This window comes from Castor canadensis, chromosome 16 (assembly GCF_047511655.1).
Source record: "Castor canadensis chromosome 16, mCasCan1.hap1v2, whole genome shotgun sequence".
Lineage (NCBI taxonomy): Eukaryota > Metazoa > Chordata > Mammalia > Rodentia > Castoridae > Castor > Castor canadensis.
The window spans coordinates 6,891,917-6,908,670 of record NC_133401.1 but is presented as its reverse complement, the minus strand read 5'-3'; the positions used below and the strand labels follow the sequence as shown (position 1 = coordinate 6,908,670).

General features: G+C 54.0%; 1 protein-coding gene across 3 annotated transcripts; it reads right to left on the bottom strand.

Annotated features, from left to right (window-relative positions):
- Positions 1–1,687: 1,687 nt before the first annotated feature.
- Positions 1,688–15,806, bottom strand: Mag (myelin associated glycoprotein). 3 transcript variants are annotated; one of them, XM_020167806.2, is made up of 12 exons: positions 15,712–15,806; positions 13,976–14,034; positions 13,110–13,182; positions 12,609–12,977; positions 11,052–11,348; positions 10,622–10,879; positions 8,832–9,092; positions 4,238–4,525; positions 3,777–3,873; positions 3,358–3,457; positions 3,058–3,102; positions 2,068–2,204 (listed from the first exon to the last, which is right to left on the bottom strand). In XM_020167806.2, the coding sequence occupies exons 3-11, from the start codon at positions 13,153–13,155 to the stop codon at positions 3,070–3,072; spliced, it is 1,749 nt and encodes a 582-aa protein (XP_020023395.1). In that variant the 5' UTR covers positions 13,156–13,182; positions 13,976–14,034; positions 15,712–15,806; the 3' UTR covers positions 2,068–2,204; positions 3,058–3,069. The 3 variants fall into 3 exon arrangements, with proteins under 3 accessions (XP_020023378.1, XP_073913108.1, XP_020023395.1); XM_020167789.2 differs by lacking the exon at positions 3,058–3,102 and having other exon boundaries at positions 1,688–2,204; positions 13,976–14,036; positions 15,713–15,798; XM_074057007.1 differs by lacking the exons at positions 3,058–3,102; positions 15,712–15,806 and adding an exon at positions 15,456–15,479 and having other exon boundaries at positions 1,688–2,204.
- Between the last annotated feature and the right edge of the window lie 948 nt (positions 15,807–16,754).

Sequence of the window (16,754 nt, the reverse complement as noted above, 5' to 3'; positions counted from 1 at the left end):
ATCTCTGCCTCCTGAGTAGCTAGGATTACAGACATAAGCCACCAGTGCCCAGCTCAGTTCATTAAGTCAACTCATTTGATTTTTTTTCTTTTAATTTTTTTTCCCCTTTGATTCTTCCTAAGTGTTTACTTATAAAACTCGCCAGTATAGTATGCTGGTTTCCTTTTGTTCCGATACACACTAAATGAAGCATAAATAGTAGTGTAAAAGTCACGGACACCACTTCCATCTGGATTGTCTCTGTCATCAGGCTGGTGCTCAGGCAGCTGGAGGTCGTTCCCCATCTCTGGTTATTGACATTGCCCTGCTCCTCAGGGCGAAGTCCTCAGTGGCTTTCCTACCAAGCCAGACCTGCTGGAGCCAGGGTCTGCTGTTGGGGTGTGGCAGGGTAGGGCTCATATGCATGCAGGAAACTGGATGGGACTTCCATCCTGTTCCATCCAGGCTGTTGAGAGACCTCTGCCTCATTTCACGTCTCTCTGGCCTTGCTTCAGCACCTGGAATTTTGCCAAACATCTTCCCACCTGGGGTGTTCACACAGGTGTGTCACACAGCACTCTATTCTCTGAAAGCCCCAGTTTCTCCTTGGGAGCAGGTGTGACAAGTTGCAGTTTGGTACTGTGTGTGACAGAGACTATTTCTTTCCTGTCCTTCCCCCTGCTTTGTGAGAAAAGGACCAGCACCCCTGGGCCCTGCAAGTTGCTTGGTGATGCCCCACCACAGTGGCAGGGTAGCACAGTGGTAAGATTGTGGCTTCAGCCAGGGTGCAAATCCAGGCTCCACAGGTTCTACATGGAGGACCTCAAGGAAGTGTCTTAACCTCTCCATGCCTGAGCCACTCCCAGTGGTCCTCAGCCCTCTGGAGGGCTGGTCAGAACACAGATCGCTGGGCCCCAACCTTGAGGGTTTGGTTCTCACAGTCTGGGTGGGGTCTGTGACTGCCTTTCTGATAAGTTCCCAGGGGATGCCTGGGTTGCTGGTTTGAAACTGGACTTAAGGAACCACTGTCATGGTTGATAGGAAAAGGAGGTAGAGGTTAATTAATGTAAATTCTGTAGAATTTTGCAGAGTAGAATTTTGTAAAATAAATGTTAGTCACTGATACCGTGTATAGCAGACAGTCTGACCCTTGAAGTTTCTGAAAGGTCCTGGCCTCACCATTCCTTAGCTCTGGGACGCTCGTGAAATCTCCTCACTTGTCTGAGCCCGGACATTCTTATCTTCACAGCTGTGTCCTGTGGGTCCCCTGAAGATAGCCTGAGCTTCCTAAAGGGGATCAGCATACTGTGGGTGTCCAGTGTTTGTGTTTGAAGTTGCAGAATATGAGGGTGGCAGTCCAATCCACACAGCTGGTGGGACACCTGAATCTGTGGGTCCCACCTGACCTGTGGAGCCAGAAGGTATTGTCAGGCAGTGAAGCCAGCCAGGCATGGACAACAGTGGGGGGGTGCAGCAAATGTGGAGCCTGTTCCCTCTGGGAGGCACGGCCTCCCTTCCTTTCAGTGAGTCCCAGCCTGGAGCTCCCCTCCAGCAAAGCAAAAACTGGGTTAGCTTGGGCTCAGGGCTAGAACCCCTGGTCCTGCCCCCACCCAAGGTCCAGCAGAGGTGGAGGGAAAACTCGAACTCGTTCTAGAAACAGTAGGATGGCAGCTCCGGGAGAACAGGTCAGAAATCATCAGGATCTGGACGGTGTTTGGCATTGTGCATTTATTTCAATATGTCCTTTGTACAGGTCCTGGGGCCAGGTGTGGGGGCAGGAGACCAGGCAGAGGGTAGCAATAAATAACACGGACAGACAGAGCTCCCCTCCAGACAGACGAGGTTAGAGGAGGAGAGAGGGGAGCCGTAGTGTGTGTGGGGGGGTGCTGGTAGGGAAAGGCAACTGGGAAGGAGGGGGAGGCCGGGCCCCCAAGACCTCACTGCCACCAGCCCCAGTCCCTTCCCGCCCCAGCCCCCACCACTCTCAGGAAAAAGGGAGCCCGCAGCCAGTGGGGGCCAGCGAGGGTCCTGAAGGGGTGGCCATGGGCCGCCCCGCCTCCTCACTTGACACGGATCTCAGCATACTCAGCCAGCTCCTCTGTCAGTGTGTAGCTGTCCTTGGTGGGTCGTTTTCCCAAGTCTGAGTGGGAATAGCTCAGGTCCAGTTCTGGGGGTTCCCCCCGAAGCCCCAGCAGTCTCCTCTCAGATCCCAGGCGCCTCTCGCTCTATGGTGGGAGGATTCATTAGTAGGATCCTCTCCATGCCTTTTCCCCACGAAAAGGCTGGAGTGATGGCACCCCCACCATCCCAAGTTCATACCCAGAGACTGTGGGTGAGCCTCCGCACAGTCAGCCATGTCCCATACTGAGACTTTTGCCAGTGCTGATGCTCTAACGCCCACCTCATTACTGAACTTGAATTTTTTTTTTTTTTGGTGGCACTGGAGTTTGAACTCAGGACCTTATACTTGTTATGCAGGTGCTCTACCACTTAAGCCATGCCCCAGACCTTTTTGCTTTGACTCATTCTTCAGCTTGGGGTCTCATGCTTTTGCTAGTCATAGACCTGGAACCTCCTACCTCTGCCTCCCACAGAGCTGGGAGTACAAGCGTGTGCCACCATGTCTGGCCCTGACCTTGAAAATTGCTATAAATTCTACACCTCTAGGAAGGCCTCTTCAACAGATAAACATTAGGGACACACAATGCAACTAGAACACCTTTCCAGATTCAATCTACTTCCAAAAGCTTATGAGTGCCTGGTTCAGTAAGTCCTTTCCTGTCCGGATTTGGTGGGGTCTCCCTCCCCGATCTAGGGAGTCCTGGAAGTAAGACTAAGGCTTCCCTATCATGCTTTGTGCACCCAACCTCCACTCCATCAGCATTTGGACACACACACAGGACAGTGGCCACAAACAGACGGGAACAGCAAAGGGACAAAATAGACAAGGCTGGAGCCGCTGGGTGGGACCAGACTTAACCAGAAAGCATCTTGGACATCTGACGAGGACGACATGCATGCCAACCCCAAGGCCCAGTGAGGGCCCTGAGGCAGGTACACTGAGGCCCCAGAACCTACCTCCTGGGGCTCTCAGTGGCATTCCAGGGTAGAGACCTCTTTAGACTATCGGAGAAGGAAATAATAGTCACAGACATAGGCAGGGAGGGCAAAGGCTGCCTTGGGCCCCGCCCCCTGGAGCCCCCTCCATAGCCACAGCCTGGCATCTCCTCCCCAGCCTCTGGGGCCAACCCAGCCCTCCACTCTTCCTTCCTGTCCCCCTTGAGGGGCTGGCCTTCCCCTTGCCTCTTGGCTTCACAGACCCTGCCCAGGCCCTCCAAGCTTCCCGCTAACTTGGAGCCACAGGGCTCTGGCCCTCACCTCGTACTTCTCTGGTGCCCCAGAGATGCGGAAGTCAGTGCTGTACAGGACGTGGGGATTATCCCCGGCTGAGAAGCTGGGGCTCTCTGTCACGTTCTTTCTGCAGGGCAGGATATGTCAGCCCAGTGGGACCCCAGATCTCCCTCCCCTCCCTCCCCCTCCCCCACTTTCTGTACACCTGCTTACCTTGGATTTTGGTCCAAGGGACCCCAGATTGGCTCCCACCCCTCTCTCTCCCTCTTTGGGATGACTAGGCTCATCATGGGCCCACAGCCCATCCACCCCTCCTTTCCCTGGCCAATGGGTCACAAATCATTTGCCTAAAGTGTTCAGCTGGGCACCAACAGGGTCCCCTATCAATCTGCCCACCCATCCCCCTTGGAGACTCCTGTTCCCAGATCAGCCTGGTAGATACTCACTTTCTGCGTGTCTGGGTAATGTAACACACGATGGCAATTAAGATGGCAAAAGCGACTACAGCTCCCACAGGACCAATCTTGGCCCACATCAGTCGGTCTGAGGACAGAGAAGACCCAGGCCCCCTCAGGGCTGCTGATGGGAGTGAGGACACCTGGGTTCTCCAGAGACTGGCTGGGTGACAGTCAAAATAATCACACAGCTGGCACCTCCTTGCACTGACTGACTGGCACAGGCTTCCAGGGACCTCACAGGCTCCCTTTAGGACCTGGGAAGGGCTCCTGAGGAACAGGCAACTCAGAGCAGCCTCCGCTGTCCAGCTGCAAGGGATCTTCTACTACTTTATCCATCCTCACAGCAGACCCACGCTCAGGGGCTGATCACTAGCTCTGAGGGGGAGGGTCTGGATTCAAGAGGGGCCCCCTCCTTCCTGTGGCTCCCACCTCAAGGCCACACCACTCACGGGCTCCCTGGAAGGGCAGCTCCAGACTCTTGGTGCCGTAGAGGTTCCTGGAGGTGCAGATGACCCGAGGTGGGGCCTGGACCTGTCCCCGCAGTGTGAGGATACTGGTGAGCAAGAGGCCACTGCGCTCTGAGTACACGAACTCCCGCTCTGTCTCATTCACAGTCACGTTGCGTGAGGGCAGCTCGAAGGCCACGGATGGCTCCGGGTTGGATTTCACCACGCACAGGCACTGCACCGTGTCTCTGGCCGCAGCGCAATGAGACTCCAAGAGGATCATGGGAGCAACTGCATGATCAAGACCAAGATGGAGGGTGGGCTGCAGCCAGGGCCTCAGGAGACTCCTTGGCAGAGATCAAGGTCAGGGTGGCCAAGGACGGGGGTGATAGCTTTGTGTGGGATCCCCCTTACTTTTTTCTCTGTCTTGACTCAAAACTACAGAGCGCCTCGACTACTCTGTGACCTTACCAGTTACACGTTTTCTCTGCAGGACTGGACCCAAGCCAGGCCTTGAACGATCCCAGCACTGATAAAGATGTTTAGGACACTGTCCCAGACTGAAAAACACCAGCCCTGGCCCCAAGCCACATTCCTTAAATCCCTGTAATAAACACTATATCCCAAGCCCTGGTGGCAGACATGACCAAGGATGTCCCTTGGGACTTGGGACATCCTTCTTGCTATCCATGTTGGGGACACTGCAGCCTCCTGCAGTGCTTTGGACTGAGCACCCTGACCTTCAGGGCTTCTCTCTTTGGAATCCCAGTGAGTCCCAGTTCAGGAGGGTTTGGGGTGTTCCCTTGTGGAAAGTCTTCTGCTGCTGCTTTTAGGGTGACTCCAGCCTCAATATGGCCAGAACAGGACACAATGTCACAGAGACAGGTTGCATTTCCCCTCACCATCTCTAACTTTGACCTTGGCCTCTGGTCATCTCTGTAAGGCTTGGGGGACATTTCCCAAAAGGGCCTCCTGTGCTCTGAGCATTTTACCTGCCAAGGAATGTGCTCCCGGTGCTGCCTCCTTTCTGCCTCCAGCCCCTGCTCTTCCCTCAGTCTGTCCTGCAGACACCCCTTCCCGGCTCCTCCCTGCCAAACTCCTTGAGTGCTCCCCCAGGACTCCTCATTCCCACCAGCACCAAACACTGCCCTCCACCCAAGGTCATTGTGTTGAGCCTTGCTTTGCTGCTGTTTGATGACGAATATAGTTCTGAGTTGTTTTTTTCTTTCCATGTTCAAAACATGAAGATCTATTAGAGAAACTGAATGGTGCTTTGTAAATTATGCTCTTTATCCATCTTGGAGAGTCGAGCACCCTCCTCTGCTTGCCCTGGACTGCACACAGATCCTTAGTTCTGCCCCACATCCACCTAAACACAGGCAAAAGACTCTGGAGCACTACCCCACCTGTTTTCAATTTCTAGCCAGTAACAGTGCTGGGCCAGGAATTAGCACAGACCCAGGGATGGCTCCAAGTGAGGACTTGTTGCATAACATCTCTACAGTCTACTAAATTAAAAATGATAAGTCCGACATGCTATTTTGGTAAACATGCATTCTGCTTGCTGTGGTGTTGACCGATCAACACACCCCAGAGTAAATTAAGAACAATCCATCTGAACTTTTCCAAAATTCACGACAGTACAGTTGGCACTTTGGTACAAGTGGTCCCCCTAGAAGACAGTGATGGTGACACCCTGCCTGTGTGTGTGTTCAGAATCTGTGGCTCTGCAGGCAGCCTGGGAGAACACGAAACCTTGAATGGCAGTAGATAAACTCGGGGTGGCATAGCTTTGGCCTGAGCCCCAACTCTGCCATCTACTGGCAGAACTGTCAGCTTCCTGGGGCTCCAAGATGGAGCCCTCACCTGTACAAACAGTGATGGTGGTCCTTAACTCATAAGGGTTTATAGGACTCTAAAGACAGGTGCAGGAGCAAGTCGTAAACCTTAGCATCCCATCTGAGTGCTTCCGGTTAGGAAGATACGACATCCTAGCAGAGGGAGCACATGAATTCAAGGCTGCAGGATCTCATGACAAATGTCCAAGCTGGAGTCCTGGGGACAAAAGGCTGGTATCTGACATTTACGGAGTGTGTGGGCACTGGGCACCCCACCATGCAACCATCTTGGTGGCAAGGAGAGAACTGAAGGCGAGGCAGAGGGGTGCTCACTAGCCAGCCTCATGCAGCAAGAGGGAGGCAGAGTGGGGCCCTGACCCAGGTCAGCTCAGCTCCACCAGGCACAGGACTCAAATGAAATCATGGTTTCTTTCCATTAAGCTGGGCTCGGGAACAGTCTCCTCTGCCCAGTCACGTGGTTGTGAGACCAAAACAGGTCAACACAAGGACCGTACTCCATCCCCTGTGGTCCCCTGTGGTCATAAGCACTCAGAGACTTCTGTAGTCCCATGCTGTGCTGGGCCTGTTAACAGCAGGACACAGGACCCTGATCAAAGGTCACCCACGATTGCCAATGAACACAAAAGCCCTGATGGTTGGTGATAAGGATGGTGTGGATAGTGGGGATCTGAGGCATGCTGGCACATGCTTGTAATCCCAGCTATTTGAGAGGCACGGTAGGAGGATCATGGTCTGAGGCCCACTTGGGCAAAAGCATGAGACCTTGTCTGAAAAAACAAACTAAAAGCAAAATAACTTAGCCCTTGGCTAGGAACTGTGATACTGAGTTCAATCCCCAGTATCACAATAAAAGAGAGAGAGAGACAGAGAAAGAAAAAGAGAGAGCTTCAGCAGGTAGAGTAGGGGACAGGCCCACTGCTGCCCTCAACTTGGCATACTGAAGACCTCATGCTGCAAATGTGTTTGTTTTCAAGAGAAGAGGGAGTAAGGACTGGGTGACAAGGACTTCAAGGGAGGCAAAGCAGCCCAAAGTTTTAAGAGCTGGGGCCCACAGGAATCTGGAAGGATCCGAGCTCTGACTGACCTTCCCAGCTGAAGGTCAGCTGAATCCTGATCTTTCACCTTCTCCTAGGTCAAGGGAGATAATGCCATGCCTGATTCAGGGAGGGGAAAGGACCACAGAACTTAGCAAGGTAAGGCCTGCAGAGGACTCTGCTGTCCCAGGGCAGGCCTGAACTGAGTGTCTGCTGCCCCTGCTCCAAGTAGGAAAGGTCTGTGACTCGCCTGGAAAAGTGAATGGGTGGTGTGTATATATGCAGGACCTTCCATCAGATTCTCAGGAGTTCTATGACTCTTAAACTTGAGAACACCTGGGTTGGAGGGATACAGAGGAAAGGGGGACTCTGGGCCCAGGATGGCATGTACAGAGAAGGCAGAGCATTGTAAAGCCATCTGGCATGATCACACAGAAGCTTCCAGACAGCAGACCAGGAGCAAAGGTGCCCAAAATGGTAGGGCAGAGGAGGAGTGGGTGGCCATGCCTAAGGCATGCAAGACAGCACTCAGAGACAGTCTGTGTGGCCCGAGTGTCGGTCACTGCCACCTACCGAGTACCGCACAGGGACAGTACAAGGACCCTATATAAAATGCTTTCTATGCTGACTCACTGAACCTCTGGAAACTGGTGTGGTGAGGCCCTTGAGATGGAGCAATTGAGGCCTAAGAAGTGAAATTTAGAGTCAGTGCCAGAGGTCAGGTGAAGCTGCGACAGGAGCAAGGACATAGGATCAAGGAGGTGACTGATGTTCCAAGGAGCCTCTTGGTCCTATCCCCCCTTCCACAGAGCCCTTTGTACATAACAATGGCTCAGTCAATGCATTCTGAAAGAACAGCACAGGATGAGGTCAATTCTGGGCAGGACAAGACCCAGATCTTGCCTGGATTTCAATCTCAAATATGTTTCCTAGCTGTGTGACTTTGAACAAGTGACATTGCTTCTCTAAGACTCAGTTTCCTTCTCTGTAACCTAGGCACAGTAATAGAACTTCCCTCATGAAGATGTCATGATGACGAAATGAATGGGACCAGTGCTTCTGACAGTGTGTGGTACGGAGTTTTGCTCCACAAGGGATAGAGATCAGAGTTTGCTTTTGTTTTAGTTTTCTTCTGGTGGTACTGGGGTTTGAACTCATAGACTTGTGCTTGCTATGCAAGTGCTGCCTCACTTCAGCCACCCCCTAACCCTTTTTTGCTTCAGCTATTTTTCGAATAGCATCTCACACTTTTTGCCCAGGACTAGCCTCAGACTGAGGCCCTCCTACCTATGCCTTCCACATAGCTGGGATCGCAGGTGTGTGCCACCATGCTTGGTTAATTCATTGAGATGGGATCTTGCTAACATTTTTCCCCAGGGTGCTCCTCCTGATCTCCACCTTGAGTAGCTAGAATTACATGCATGCACCACCATGCTCAACCTAGAGTTACAATATTAGCTCATGGAGAAGGGCAGTAGTCACAAGATCCTGAAATGCCCTTGGTTAAGTCCACCACAGGATGTAGGGCATAGTATTCTCAGAATTTTCAGTCCTTGTGGATTCTGCCTCCCTGCCATCCCCACCCTTGTCTACTGGTGAGAACAGGCAATGTCAACTCTGGCTGGGGTGCATGGGCACCTCCTGGTCACCCAGTGTCCCCTCGGGTTCATCTGCCACCAGCCTGAGGGAGCAGGGAGAACTCACACTCCACGGACAGGTTGAAGGCGGTGGCCCTCTGACCGTACTGGTTCTCAGCCACACACCAGTACTCCCCATCGTCCTCAGGCGTGACTGCTGGCAGCTCCAGCTGAAGCTGGCTCTCGTAGATGACTGTGGCTAGGATCTGCTTCTCCTTGAAGATGGTGAGAATAGGGTCTGGGTTGCTCTGTGTGGAGCACAGGATGGAGACTGTCTCCCCCTCCACGGCCACCACTGTCCCATTCACCGTCGGCTTCCAGGGTGCATCTGGAGGGCAAGACGGGACTGATGGTCAGACACCAGGCAGAGCAGCTAGCTCTGCCAAATGTGGCCCCTGATACCCCAAAAGTAGCACACCCATTAAGGATAGCCCAGGGATCCCTAGTCCTGTCTATCTTATTGATGCCAATATCAATTCTGCAGCCAGGGAGCTTGTCTTTGGATCCTGGCCCTTCCTACCCCTTTCTAGCTGTTTGTAGACCCACATTTTAACTCCTGGGACTCATTTTCCCATCTGGAAAATGGGCTTCATAAAATTCCAACATCATGGATGGTTATCCAGCATTCACTGAGAAACTCCGAGTGACAGGCACTGTTCCGGCTTAAACGAGGCCCATGTGGGGAGGTGCTACAGAAGTAAATGAAATATATTTGCAACACAGGGTAAGCGCTGTGCAGAAAACAAAGGGTGAGGAGGGAACTGGGGTAGTCACAGTTTTAAATAGGGCAGGGAGGGAAGGCTTCAAGGAAACTAGGAGGAGGTGTGCAGTGGATGTCTGGCAGAGAGCTTGCTGAGGAAGCACTCAGGAGGGCGACCATGTTGACCATGGCTGTCATTATAGTCCCCACCCCTTGGCACTTTGCCTCAATACATATTTGTGAGTGAATGAATGGCCTCTCCCTGGTGCCTAGCTAAGTCCTGCTCTGACAGCAGCCCACTCCAATATCCCTGTGCACACCATGGGGCTGGATGAGGCCTGGGTCCCTCAACCCTTCCTTTAGAACTACAACTGCACAAGGGCCAGGACCAGTATAGTCGTCCATGTCTGTAATTCCAGCTACATGGGAGGTGGAGATAGGAGGATCGCTGCTTGAGGCCAGTCAGGACAAAAGCATGAGAACCTATCTGAAAAAACAAACAAACAAACAAACAAACAAAAAACCTAAACCAAAAAAGGGCTATGTGTGTGGCCCAAGTGGTAGAGTGCCTGCCTAACAAGCACAAGATCCTAAGTTCAAACCCAAGTACCACTAAAAAAAAAGAACCTCAGCCGCACTTGTTTTAAGATGCAGATTACTTATAGAAGTGCTGTATATATAAATGGTAACATAGAGGGGGTGAATTTGATCAAAGTACTTTATATGTATATTTTAAAAATCACAATGAAATAAATCCCTTTGTACAATTAATGGATATGCTAACAAAACCTGTTTTAGAAGATGCAGATTTCTGGGCTGCGGGTATAAGCTCAGTGGTTGAGTGCTACTTTTTTAGCACCACAAAAATAAAAGCAGATTCCTTAGCAGGCCCAGTGCTACACTCAGACTAGCCCGCGTCTGGTGACCCCTGGGAAAGTGCATTTAACGGGTTTTCTTTCCTAGATGAGAGGGGCCAATTCTGCATCTTCCAGTCTTGGCCTCCCAAAGAGTGGGAGGCCAGAGCGCAGCACACCAGACGCTCGCAGGAGGATGGAGGCCTGTAACTTCTCCATTTTGGCCTCCCCGTGTTGTTGGTGGGTCCCAGGCGGCCCTCTGTCCCCTGTAGCGCTGTATGGGCGCGCAGGGCCGGGACTCACACATGACACTGAGCTCCACTGTGCGGTTGTCCTGGCCATAGGCGTTTTCCGCCAAACAGGCATAGATGCCGTCTTCCCCGGGAGTCACCTCCTCCAGCTCTAGATACAGGCTCTCGGCCACCGCCTCCCGGAGCACCGTCCCGTCCCGCATCCAGGTCAGCAGCGGCGGCGGGTTGCTGTCAGCCCCGCAGAGCAGGCTGACGTGGGAGCCCTCGATGGCCTCCACGGAGGAGTTCATCTCCACAATCACCGGGGGGTCTGAAGCCCGCGACACCGGGGCGGGTCAGGTGCAAAGGGTGGGTGAGGCAGACCCGGCCCCGCCCCTGCCACGCCCCTGCCACGCCCACGCCTGGCCAGCCTGGGCCAGCTTCCCGTCCCGACCACGCCCACGCCCCGCCCCGGCCCCGCCCCGGCCCGCACCCAGGCTCACACTTGACGTCCAGGCTGGCGTATCCCTCAAACTGCAGCGTGGTGTTGGGGAAGGCGGCCTGGCAGCCCAGTCGGTGGCCGTTGGCCTCCCGAGTGGGCACGAAGTGTAGCAGCGACACTTGCACCCAGGTGCCCTCGTCCTCGCGGAGCCGGCCTAGTACAGTGGGCTCTCCCAGCTCCTCGTGGCCCAGCCAGCTCAACTCTGGGCGCAGCTCTGGGCAGTTGTCTGGGACCATGCAGCTCACCTCCACCTCTTTGCCCGCCACCACCTCTGGGGGGACCACGATGTTAGGGGTGTCTGCGTGAGGTGAAGAAAAGGGGGATGGAGGAGGTAGTGTGGCACTAGGCATCACCCTTACCTGATGCAACACCATTCCGGGCACCTTGACCTCTTGGATACCGAATTTCCTACAGCACTCCCTCGTCTTGGTCACCCTCCACCCGGAAGCCCTCCACAAACCCAATGGGATGCAATAAGAGAGTCCAAGCAGCAATACAGCACCTCGTTTCACTCGCCTGGTCCTTCCTGCCATGCCAGAAGTGGTGCTATTCTGTAGCTCTCTTGGTAAAGGAGGAAACTGAGGCTACAGCTTGGGCAAGGCAAAACTGGGCTTCAAACCCTGTGCCTCTGGCTTCAGTGTCTGTGCTGTTGACACCAATTATATTTTCTAAGAAACCTCTCTTCCAGGAGGTTTGAGTTGTATGTAGTGATGGGTGTGGGTTGTGTGTAGTTTATGTGTGTATGAGTGTGATTTGTGTGTTGGTGATACATGTGTGTGGGGTGCATGTGTGGTCTCTTTTTACACTGGGACTGTCATCTGGCTCCTGAGTGGACCTGGGGTTGTTGGGGAACCTGAACCTAAGATCTCCAAGCAGTGAGGCCTCTCAGAAACTAGGCAGCGGGATTGCCTGAAATCAGGCAGTGGGCTCTGTTTTGATTGCAAAGCTCGGCCACAGCTGCATTTTATTTGGCCTACCGGATTTTTTACCCCCTGTGCTGGGGATGGAACCCAGGGCCTTAATGTATGGCTGGCAAGTGCTCTTGCTAGTATACAGAGTCCAGGATTTTTCTTTTAAATCCAAATCAGCAGCCAATATTTAAGAATTAGGGCATTGCACTGAAAAAATCCACAATTTTGGTTTCTATGGAAAATTCAGAAAGGCTAATGCCAGGTGTAGCCTACAGCCCTTGACCCCTTGGCTGTGCAACCATTCTTATCTCTCTGTTTTACACAAGAGGAAACCGAGGCCCAGGGAAGTTAAATAACTTGCCCAAGGTCACACAGTGAAAGCAGCGATCCAGTGGCCTTTCCTCTGATCCCTGGGCGTCACTGCCTTTAGCTCCTAGCAGAGTTGGAGCAGCCATGTTCCTCTGAGGTCAGCCAGACTATTTGCATCCCTGCTTGGCTCATTTCTGTCAACTGCATGGCCCGAGCTGAATGGAACCCCCTGGGTCTGCCATCCCGAGTTCCTGGCGTTGCTAAGGAGGTCAGCCTGATCCCTTGCCCACCCAGGGTTGCCCCAGCCCCTCGGTGCCACACGATCTCTGGGGACTCACTGATGACGTCCAGGACGCTGTGCTCGGAGAAGGTGTACTGGTTGTAACCGCCGAGGTCTCCGCGGAAGTAGTACTTGCCCCCCAGCTCCGGGCTGAGGGTGCTGAGCAGCAGGGTGCAGTTTCGCAAGCCCAGGTCTCCCAGCAGGCGACTGCGGCCTTGGAAGCTCTCGTGGACCACTTGGGTGCGAGACTTGAAGACCACCGGGGGATAGTTCTTGGGGTAGGGGCTATTGAAGTACCAGACACCATGCACCACGGCTGGCCGGAGCTCATCAGGGAAGTCGAAGCGACAGGGGATGGAGACACACGTGCCCTCGAAGGCCGAGATGGACGAGGGCATCCAGGCACTCCAGTGGCCCCCTCGAGAGGCTGTGGGTGAGCAGAAGCATGGGGGCTGAGGGATACACCCCACCCACTTCAGCTCCTAATTACCCCCCTGCCAATGCTGGGAGTCCTGGACCAAGGCTCAGGTTCCTCAGCACCCCCTCTCCCCAGCCATACCTGAGATCATAATCCAGAACAGGGGCAGGGCAGTGAGGAATATCATTTTGTACAGCAAGTGAGTGAGCCAGAGCTGGGAGAGAGAGCAGCGGATTAGAGGCCAAGGAAGTAAGAGGTGGAGCTTCCTGAAAGGCTCAGGGCGGGGACTGGGCAGAGGTCCCCTGCCGCTGTCATTTATCATCCATTTATGTTCTTTTTTTCTTTTTGGCGGTATTGGGGTTTGAACTCCAAGCCTTGCACTAGCTAGGCAGGTGGTCTACCACTTGAGCCGCACCTCCAGCCCTTTTTGCCTTAGCGTATTTTTCAGATAGGGTATTTCAGTTTTTGCCCAGGCAGGCTTCAGACCTCAATCCTCCTACTTATGCCTCCCACATAGGTGGGATTGCAAGAGCAAACCACCATGCCCAGGTTGTTGGCTGAGATGGAGGTCTTTCTAACTTTTTGCTGGGGGTGGCCTCAAACCTTGATCCTCCCAATCTCCACCCCCTAAGTAGCTGGGATTACAGGTGTGAGGCACTGGGCCTTGGCTCTGATTACAGACTCTTACATGACATTGGCCATATGCCAGGCCTCGATGCCTCCCTCTGCTATATTAGCTCTTCTGATCTCTTCGAGGTTGGTGCGGTTATTGTCCTCATTTTCTAGCTGAGATCTAGAGACGTTAAGTAGCTTGCCCACGGTCACACAGCTGGTCTATAGTCTTAGCCACCAAGCTATCCTGTCTTCACTTGGTAGTGACGTGTTTAACGACCTTCAGCACCATAACGTCCCAGGGGATGTCCAGACCCCCAGGACAGAGCCACAGCTGGATAAGCAGTGGGAACCGGGAAGCCAGGAAGAAGCGGATGGTGGCACCCTGCCCTTACCTCGGTCTCCCTGAGTTGATGTATCTTCTGATTCCACGTGAAGTAACCAGCCAGCCCACCTGGAGCAAGAGTCAGATAGGTGACAGGGGTAGAAGTCTGAACACCCACCAAGCCCTCCTCTGGTCCCTATTCTGGGTGGCGGCCTTTGTAAGGCTGCCGAGTGGTCTGTGTTGCCTGTGGATGGACGCTCGGGAGCCTCCCACACAGCTGAGAAGCCATGCTGTGACAACAGCTCCCCCCACAGCGGGCGAATGTGGAGAGGGATGGGGAGCAACAGTGTTGGGATGGGGGTTAGGGGTGTGGTGAGTGGGGAGAAGGAGCAGATGTCCCACGGCTGAGGCCTGGGGGTGGCAGGCAGGGACCCAGTCCCATCAATGACTGGGTTTCAGAACATCAGCATTCTCCACATGCCTGCGAATTCCTGCCGCCCCCTCCCACCCAGCGGCCGGCCCCTGATGTCCCAACCCTCACCAGAGGCTGGTGCCCAGTACAAAAGAGCCCTGTTCCTTTGGGGTACAGATGCCTCATCCTGGGGGCTCCTGGGGTAGGTGGGGAGTGAGCGAGGCCTTGGGCGTTCCTGACTAGGTTCTGAGTGAGGCCAGAGGGTGAGTGAGCCTCTGGCACCCAGCTGTTCTGTGGGTCGCCTGAGGCTGGAGCTAAGATTTCCAAGTGCTTTTCCCAGTTTCTTCCCACGGACAGACACGGACGCATGCACAGACACATGCAAACGCTGGCTGGAAATGTGACAGCCAGAAGCCAGCTCACAGTAAAGACAAGTGAGGATGTATTTCGATCCTGAGATCCCTGTCCACAGAGATGGGCCAACACACGCGTGGTCCTGGAGGCTACCTGACTGCCTTCTCCCCTGGGCACGCACACCTGGACAGACCCAGGTATGGCTTTCAGGTGCACACACATGGCCCTGATGGCTGTGCACCTCAAGACACACCTGCTCCTATGCTGAGGTGTAACTATGAATGGGTCCCCAGTGAGGGGAGGCAGGCACTGGTGAGAACCAGACCCGTGGCCTGCAGAGGTGCAAAGCATGGACCGTGATTCTCAATCCTGGTCTTGAGGTGGGAGGTTAACAGTTTGACAATGGCTTGTAGCCCCCTTGAGGATCCCAATGCGTGTAAGCACTGAGATGGTGTATCTGTAGTGTTAAATTTCCAACACAGGGTGGGAAAAGGATAGACAAATCTACAAAGTTTCTTTAGGGGGGTGTAATGAAAGACGTTGAGACACTGACAGAGGTGGTTACACAAGAGAGATGCGCACACACTCACGTACACCCCCACCCCCTGTGCTGTGCACCCAGAATCGATCTCATTCAAAGCCCACCACCCTCATCCTCATCCACCTCCCAGATGGCAGCGCGTGGGTGTCTGGTCACCTGGCACCCCTTCCCTTCTTCACCCCAGACCACTGTCATCTCATCCGTCCCAAACTTGGGAGCCCCAGGGAGCTGCTGCTACAGAACCTCTAGCTACGAGGTGTGCCAAGGAGGGCCCTTGTTCTTTCTTCCTGTGTTTTCTTCCCAAGACCCCATCACTGCTCCCACTGTGGTCCGAGCCTATCCACAAGTAGTCCCAGGCAATGCTTTACCCTGTTCGAAATGAGTGGCCATTCAGTTCCCGTGCCCGGTGCGCCTCGCCTTGCACATGGCTGAGGCTGGTCCTCCCAACCTCCCAGGGTTGCCTGCCCCTCCCAGCCCTGGCCCCGTGTGCAGTACTCACTTGGATGCTCTGGCTTCTGACCCTCTAACTCCGCTGCCCAGGCTCACAGTCCCCTGGCCTCCCAGGGTCTAGGCCCCCACTTGTCAGCCCCTCCCCTGCCCCTGGGTGCCAGGGGCCGCCTGCCTCCAGGGCCCAGCTCCTCCCTGCCCCTGGGGGAGGGGGGCACAAAGGGGCCCTTGTCACTGCAGGGCTTGGACTGGGCAGCCTGACGCCTGGGTTCTACGAGCTCCTTCCTGAAGGGGTTGGGGTGCTGCCTAGCTCCTTCCCCCTCCTCTATCATGTACACCCCAATTCTGGGTATAGGGAGCTAATATCTCTGGGAGTCCCAAGCTGAAGGCAGAAGCATTGTCCTCAGGAAATTGGTGGCAACGTTAGAGGTCACCCTGGTTCCAAGAGGCCAGCAGAGGCTGCTGTGGGCAGTAAGAGGAGAGAGGTCCTTCCCACCTACAGGGTCAGTGTTACCTCCACCATGTCTAGGGTCTCTTCCCTTCCTCTGGTGGCTCTTGTCATCCAAAATAACTTTGTGCATTAACTGCCTCCTCCCAAGAGGACATGGACCCCCGAGAGGCTTTGTCTGTGTTGTTCTCAAGTTGGTCCCTGCTTATTAATAAACTCAGAGTGGGTGGCTGACCGAATGGCTGACCTGTTCCTCAAATGCCCCGTGCCACTTTTGGACTCCTGTTTCCTGGAAAGATGTCTCCCTGGCCACCACATAGGATTGGATGACACTTTCTCAGGCTGTAATCCTGCCTTACCTGCTGCTCCCTCCTTTAAAAAAACTGCTTCTGAGACATGTACCCAGGCTGGCTTCAAACTCACACTCCTCCTGGCTCCGAACTCCCAAGTGCTAGGATTACAGGGGTGTACCACCATGCCTGGCTCCTGCCCCTTCATTTTAATGCTGTCCTGTCCTTCCATAGGGCTCAGCGTAGTTGTGGATTTCAGATTTCCATTCTGCAATGCCGCTTGTCTAGCCCGAGCTCTCAGAGGACAGGGTCTTGGTAGAAACCTGTCAGTGTGTCTGTCTTGTGCACTTTGATTGC

Excerpts from the sequence above, each read along its gene's own strand:
- Mag (XM_020167789.2), bottom strand. The coding sequence starts at position 13,155 with ATGATATTCCTCACTGCCCTGCCCCTGTTCTGGATTATGATCTCAG. Across the intron at positions 10,880-11,051 it reads CGCCAGCCTGGACGTCAAGT|ACCCCCCGGTGATTGTGGAG; the intron begins GTGAGCCTGGGT and ends CGCGGGCTTCAG. Across the intron at positions 3,458-3,776 it reads ATTACCCAGACACGCAGAAA|AAAGAACGTGACAGAGAGCC; the intron begins GTGAGTATCTAC and ends CCTGCCCTGCAG.